Consider the following 7366-nt stretch of genomic DNA (forward strand, 5'->3'; position numbering starts at 1 on the left):
GGACTAAAGTTTGATGATCCTAATAGTCCCAAACAGGATGGCTTTCAACCCTGGATTCTGCAGAAATTGGTGCTAGTCATGTTCATCAACTGTCGACTGAGTGTTTCATCTGGATAGACTGTCAGTGTGTAGCCTATGGGACACGAGAAAGTTCAATATGCACATCAGTGTCTTGTGCACTGCGTCTAGCACTCAAGGCCATTCTTCTCCTTGTAGTGGTTCAATTTAAATGGACAAAAGTGCCTCAGGTTCTCCAGGAAAGCTGGGGTGTCATCTGATACAAAGGGGATTGGATAACCGCCACTGAAATCTGTTCTGCAAACGCCAACTTAGATTTTAGTGTAAGTGGAATCTTTCCAGGAATAACAGAAGAGTGTGAAGAGCTTTCAAGCGCTGAAGGTTTGGTCCAAATAGATCCAGGATTGAGTATACTGCCAGGCTAGTGAGAGAAGGTAAGCTTGATACCTGGATAATATGACTGAGAGATTTGTTTCTAGCACTGCTGATCTTTTTATTTCATAGAAATATGTGCATGAAAAAGTTACCTGCCCTTTATAAGCTGTAAACATGCATGCTAGTATATTAGCTTTGTTGCACTGAGTCTGAGCGATGTGGGGGTTGGGTGTTACTAGGCGTGTAAATGGGCTGAAGATGTAAATTGCCTGTGTATGCAGTTGGTGACTCCATATGTGGTATTGTCCTCCACCTGGCTAGAGGGGAAACTAAGGTTTTGATTGCTACTGGTGATAAGGATGCTGGGGAATAAATGTGAGAAGTCTACTGAATGATGAGCTGTATGTATTTTTGTAATGGACAATGCTACATGGAAATGACTTTCTTTTCAAAACTTCTTGTTTCTCACAATTTTGCATTGGTATAGCTCTGTTGACTTCAGTGGGTTTACTTCTGATTTTCACCATTATAATTGAGGCGAACCCAGCCCATTGTTTAGTAACTCATTGCAACCATAAGTTTGTTTTATATAAAAAACCAAGAAAGCAGTTGGGCCAATGGATGCACACTTGCCTGGCTGTTGTCCATCACATAAAATCAAACATTTAAAAGTGCATCTTTAATGCAGTGTCTTTCAAAGTTTTGATTTGTTCTATTGTTAATTAAAATGAAAGGTGTGGGGTTTTTTTTTTTTTTTTTTTTTTTACTTTTTCCCTTTACAGAGTGTTAGCTTCTTATTTTCTTGGCTCCTAACCTGTTCCATAATACTTTATTGTGAAGATAAGAATCAAACTGAAATCAGAAGTTTATTGTTAAAACTGTTTGCGTCACAAAGAAGAAAAAAAGAATTGTGCTGTGAAGATCATGCTGCTGTTCTAATGTAACAGTTTCATGAAAAGTAATACTTGGAAGCTGACATACTTTTGCATGAACCAGTGGGTAATGAGTTGGAAGCAGAATGTTCAAGATCAGGTTTGGTCCTGGTATAATTTGGGTGCCTCCTGTAAACGTGAACTGAATTTGGCCATTGATGTGTAGAACAGGTTAACATGTTCTTCCGCTCTCCCTTCCACAGTTAACTGTAAGGGAGAAGATGAGTCTACTAGGCCATATCCATATAGAGTGAGGAGTGAGTTACTCTTGGATGTCCAGTATCCTCTCTTCCTGTCACAAAGGGAATAATCTAGTGCTTTTTAATTTATTTATTTATTTTTGGGGTAGTGAAACTAACATTGGTATCAGCCAGAGCTCAGGAAGTTTAACTTCTCTCTCTGTTCCCTTTGTGTTTTTCTCAGCCCAAGTGGGAAGAAGTTCCGAAGCAAGCCTCAGCTGGCCCGTTACCTGGGGAGCTCCATGGACTTGAGCACTTTTGACTTTCGCACAGGCAAAATGCTGATGAGTAAGATGAATAAGAACAGACAGAGGATGCGCTATGACTGTTCTAACCAAGCCAAAGTAAGAATAAGTTACAGTGCAAGGTTTCCCCTCTCCATCTATTTGAGTTTTTGGTGTATTACTGTTGGTTTTGGGATATTGTTTTGAGAACTTCACACACAGATTTAGCCTTTGAATTAATGCTTGTATGTGGGAGTTGTATGAGACAGATGTCATGATATCTGGGTACTAGACATACTGGTAGGTAGATCTGGTCTAATTAAAACTGATTCACAAATATTTTCATTAATAAGAGTGTTGAGTTTGATTTTGCTATGGCAAAAATGTTTTTTCTTTTCTTTTTTTTGTTTTGAATCTTTAGGGTAAACCTGACTTAAACACCGCACTCCCTGTCAGACAGACAGCCTCAATCTTCAAGCAGCCTGTCACTAAGATCACAAATCATCCCAGCAACAAAGTGAAGAGTGATCCCCAGAAAGCTGTGGATCAGCCCCGCCAGGTGAGGTTTGCGGTGTGGCAGCTTCGTTCCCAAAGCTAAGAAAGCTTCATGTGTGTTAATCATTTGAGGGGCATAAATATAACCCTCCTATATAACAGTGGGTAAATGTACACTGGCACTTTGTTGTATTTGAAATGTTGGCAGGGACTTCAGTGTCATGGAACCTGTTACAAGTTGCTTCCTTCCTAACCCTGTTAAAAGCATTCCATTATATAGTGTAGATATGACTTTAACTGTGTTTTATAACTGGGCTGCAGCCTTTGTCAGATCTTAAGCTTCATCATGGTTAAAGTGGTCTGGTGGTCTGCCCTACATATTGGACCAATGTTTAACCAGTTTTAGGGACAACTGTATTGTAATTAGATCCCGTGTCATGTATTTTATAGTCTAGATAGGGCCAACATTCTGAAGGCTCACACTCTTCTAGTACAGATCACTATCTGGTGTCTGTTGCACATGGCAGAGATTGCAGCCCCCTGCCCTTCCCTCCCCCCCAGCCTCTCTTTGTGACTTTGGTGTCTCAGGACCATTTAACTCCCCTAAGGTTAGAAATTCAGTCATCTCCTAGAATACTTGGTCATCACCTGAATGCCAGTATTAACAGCCAAATCCAAGTTGTAGTTTCACTTACGATACTGTGTATTTGCAAACTAGAGGAGACATACAAAGGAACTCCATCTCCTCTAGCCGATGCTACAAAAAACTGTGTGTGTGTGTGTGGAGGGGGGGGGGCATTATGTAATGTTAGAGTTGGATAGTGGTAAAATAAATCTTATTTGTTAGAAACAGTCTCTGGCAGGCATTCTCATTTCTTTCCTGTTCCATGGAATTGGCAGCCTGTCCCCTCAGCAGAGCTTCATTGAGTCCTTTGCTGTAGTAAGTCCATCTGTTTAGTTCTCTAGAAACTAGGTGCTCAGTGTCATTATCAAGTTCAGACACTGCCAATTGTCAGTACACATTACATACAACTGCAAAAGTGGGTATATTACACCGTATATATATATATACACCCAATATATATATATACACCATATATATATACTCAAAGGGGTAATTAATAAAAAAAATCAAATTTTATTTATTTATTTTTCAAATTTCCTTCTGCACAGTTGAGGAATTTCAAAATCTTTTCTATTTAACCTCACAAGTATCATCTTGAAGTAAGAATTATGATGCATTTAAAAGAAATTCTGCCCTCAATGGGTGTTTTTAAGTAAGATGATGGGTGTGTTTTCCATGTCCACGCTGTTGACTCTAACCATATTTTACACTGGTCTGTTCTGATCCACTTCATTTCTCTTTGTATTTTTATAACAGCATTGTCCAGAAGACATATAAAGGTGGTTTTGAGGCTACCTGCAGTTGTCCGATTTACTATCTCGTACCCAACTAAACATGAGAGTGCTGGTGCAAGCTCATTATCATTGTGGATCTTTCTATTCACACTCTATCTTATCCATCTCTAGCCCTCTGCTCTACTACATATCCAGCAATCCTTGCAAGCGCTAGATCAAAGTTTCCTAATGCTTTACCCATAGCATTTTCTCCATTCTAGCTTCGTTCAGGCTACCCTTAGTCTTCATTCTAATTTTGGAAATAATGCCCAGGCCTCTTAAGTATCTGGCTTTATAACCCTTTGACTTGAAAATTATGGACTAGAAATTGCCTCCTGTGATTTGCTCTGCTACTTAGAAGCTGAGAGCATTATTGTGAAAGGTCAAGGAGAAGTAATTTAGACTGTTTCACAGTTTGGGTCGTCTTGTGGTATGAGGTGGGTGGAAGACTTGTGGATTTGTATGGTCCTTGGCTGGCTACATGCCGTGTTGTAGTTCCCTAAAGCCTAGATGAAATAACTGTTCTGCAGCAAAAAGCAAGCGTGGTCAGGCAAATTGCTATAGTCCTGTAGCTATCCACTGATGTCTCTGGATTGTGATTTGAACATGGACCCAGCTGTAATATTGCCTCTTCTTACCAGATAGATTGGGCGATGCCTTCTGTAACTGAAAAGCTTTGTTCCAAAAGCAACAGTTAACTTTTGCTGATGTATCTGTTGATTAAACTATTGCAGTCATTTTATTTAGTCTTTATCCTGGCTATGACTTGAATCGCTCTACCCTCTTTCTTTAAAAGTAACCTTTGAAGCAAAGCTGGGGAAGAATTCTCTGGAATCTGCTAAAGAGCAGATTAGTGAGTCAGCCAAAAGGAATACTTACCCAAAAAATACTGCCCCGTACCATTTGCACTTAAATGAGGTGATGCCAGTATTAGCTTACTGTCCTAGTGACAAAGAAGATTGGAAATAGCAGAATTGATGCAAGGGGGCAACTTTTTTTTAAAGCCAGTAAATCAATACAGAAATATTGTATTTGTTCTTCCAACCTTGGAGCTGTTTCATTGATTAACTGATGGTAATGCAAACTGTTCCCTCCCTGCAGACACATCTGGGCCCCTCTTATAGTATCGCCAGACATATCCACTCCAGTTCTCAGCTCCATAGTGTGCCGTGGCAGGGCAGGTGTTTTGTTGTGTTGTCAAGTGTGTTTCTATGTTGTTTTGCATGAATGAATAAATGTTTCCTTTGTTAGCTCTTCTGGGAGAAGAAACTAAGTGGACTGAATGCCTTTGACATTGCAGAAGAGCTGGTGAAAACAATGGACCTTCCAAAGGGTTTACAAGGTAATTAGATCAAGCTTTTAACTATAGGCCTAGCACTGTTGTATTAGCTATATTTTGAAGATAATGTGGGCTTAACCCACTTGCTGTCAGGTGTTTAGCACTCTGTGGGCAAGTCCCAACTTCAGAAAGAACTGGCTATGACTGGGGTCAGGCTTAAATTCAGTGTACTTAGCCCTGAGGGGCATTGAGGGACAGTAGGAGAAAGTGACATGTCACTCAACAGCATCTCTTGTATTCAAGTTAATTAAGGAACTCTTTTGATAGGTCCCGAAGGAAGTTTCAGCCAGCCATCCTTGTGGGAGGATAGCTGTAATGGAGTGACAGTCCTCAAGGCTTAGACTGGGATGTGTAGGACACCTGGGAAAAAGAAGAAAATGAGTGTACCATTTTAAAATATAAAGGAATTGCTATGCCATTGCGTCAGCAGGATCTGTTTAATGTGGGATGCGTAGAACAAATGTGCTGACTTTAATAAAAGTATCAGTGCACAGCTCTGCCACTTATAAAGAATGCAGCAGCCTGTATTATTTTTAGTTATTGCTGTTAAGTTGGTAGAAATTACAGAATTTTTCTCGCTTTAGGGGTTGGACCTGGTTGCACAGATGAAACTCTCCTGTCTGCTATAGCTAGTGCCTTGCACACTAGCACTATGCCCATCACTGGACAGCTCTCTGCAGCTGTGGAGAAGAACCCCGGAGTTTGGCTAAACACCTCGCAGCCGCTCTGCAAAGCATTTATGGTGACGGATGAAGATATTAGGTATTAACAAGAAATGTCACTGGTTCTTTGCTTTTGGAATGGTTTTTGGGCGTACAACAGTTAATGCCCTTTTTATCAAAGCTAAGCTTATACCTGATAGAAGAGTATGGCTCAATGGGTTTATTTGATTGCTTTAAACTAGTGTGTCAAGTTATTAACTTGATTTCACAGGAAACGAAAGAAAAGAACATTAGCTCTGGCTATTGTGTTTGGACTAGGTTAATTTTACCTCTTCCATCTTTTGAGGAAAGAAATACTTGGTCACCCTGGTAGAGGATGACACTGCAGATTTCTGCTCTTCTCTAGGCACCTCCTACTTTTAATCGCCAAAGAACAGGCCTAAGGGAGCTTCGAGCAGAGCCATCAGTTCTACTAAATTTCATGCTCCCAGATAATCATGCTGTGTGAAAGTGGTGTGTGCTATGTTAAGTCATGACCAAAACATTGACTCTGAACTCCAGCTACATACTACTCAGAAAAAATGCTTCCCTGTTTGCATGGCAGTAGCAATCCTTACTGCAGTACTGTAGATTTATAGCAGATCTTCCAAGGCAGCAGCTGCCTCTGGTGGGGAAGAGTGTGCATGTGTGCAAATTACCCTTTTTGTATTTCTGCAGAACAATATTTTCATTGGAGTAAGATTTTTCTCAAAATTCTAAAAACCGGCAGTTGCTTGCTTTCTTTCTTTTCTTGACCTTTGTATAAATGTAACAGTGTCCCCGAAGAAGTCATCTTCAGTTATTGAAGGGACCTCTGATTCTAAAAGCTTTGACTGCTTGAGCTAAAGGACCGGGTCCATTAGCTCAAAAATAGTAGACACATAAACTGTTGTTGTTGTTTAGCTACTAGAGGGGGATAAAGAGCCCCATTAGCCTGTTAATATGGGTTACACAAGCCCTGGTAAGATGAATTTGGATCTTTTCCCATTGGATCAGAGAGAAGTGTGATTCCCTCCAGAACTCCTTCAAATGCAGATCTTTCAGTTTTGGAAACTGAAAGCCTGTATTAAAGAAGGAAACAGTTCAAATTAATATAGAGCTAGGTGCAATCCCATTTGCCTGAAAATACCATCTCTCAGGGTTCTCACTCATAGGCCTAGCTCCTTAGTATGAGACTGATAATAACTAGCAGGACTTTCCTAGCCCTTAAGATGACCTTTCTGTGCAGCAGTAGTAGAGTAGAAGGTGATGCAGGCCCCCTGGTGGTGAGAATTATCTGTGCTGGGGATTCCCATCCAATAGGGCAGAGATGGGCAAACTATGGCCCATGGGCCACATCCAGCCTGCGGGACCCTCCTGGCCTGGGAGGCTAGCCCCTGGCCCCTCCCCCGCTGTGGCCCCTCCCCCGCTGTTCTCCCTCCCCCGCAGCCTCAGCTCACTGCGCCGCTGGCGCAATGCTCTGGGCGGCGGGCTGCGAGCTCCTGGGGCAGCACAGCTGCAGAGCCCGGCCTGACCCGGTGCTCTGTGCTGCGTGGTGGCGACGGCATGGCTGGCTCCAGCCGGGCAGCGCAGCTGTAGCACCGCCAGCCACCAGTGCGCCAGACAGCGTGGTAAGGGGGCAGGGAGCGGGGGGGGGGTTGGATAG

The 7366-nt window shown here is 41.9% G+C and overlaps 1 protein-coding gene across 4 annotated transcripts in view; it reads left to right on the top strand.

Moving 5' to 3' along the window:
- Positions 1–7366, top strand: part of MBD3 (methyl-CpG binding domain protein 3) — a 20451-nt gene that overhangs the window by 4374 nt on the left and 8711 nt on the right. For 3 of the 4 annotated variants that reach the window (XM_024218375.2, XM_024218374.2, XM_024218376.2), the window contains exons 2-5: positions 1749–1908; positions 2210–2347; positions 4933–5023; positions 5605–5782. In XM_024218375.2, the coding sequence (XP_024074143.1) occupies positions 1749–1908; positions 2210–2347; positions 4933–5023; positions 5605–5782 (567 nt within the window). Of the gene's footprint in view, positions 1–286; positions 453–1748; positions 1909–2209; positions 2348–4932; positions 5024–5604; positions 5783–7366 lie in introns of those variants that run through there. The other variant, XM_024218377.2, reaches the window with a different exon arrangement.

This window comes from Terrapene carolina, unplaced genomic scaffold (assembly GCF_002925995.2).
Source record: "Terrapene carolina triunguis isolate 2854851 unplaced genomic scaffold, T_m_triunguis-2.0 Scaffold194, whole genome shotgun sequence".
Lineage (NCBI taxonomy): Eukaryota > Metazoa > Chordata > Testudines > Emydidae > Terrapene > Terrapene triunguis.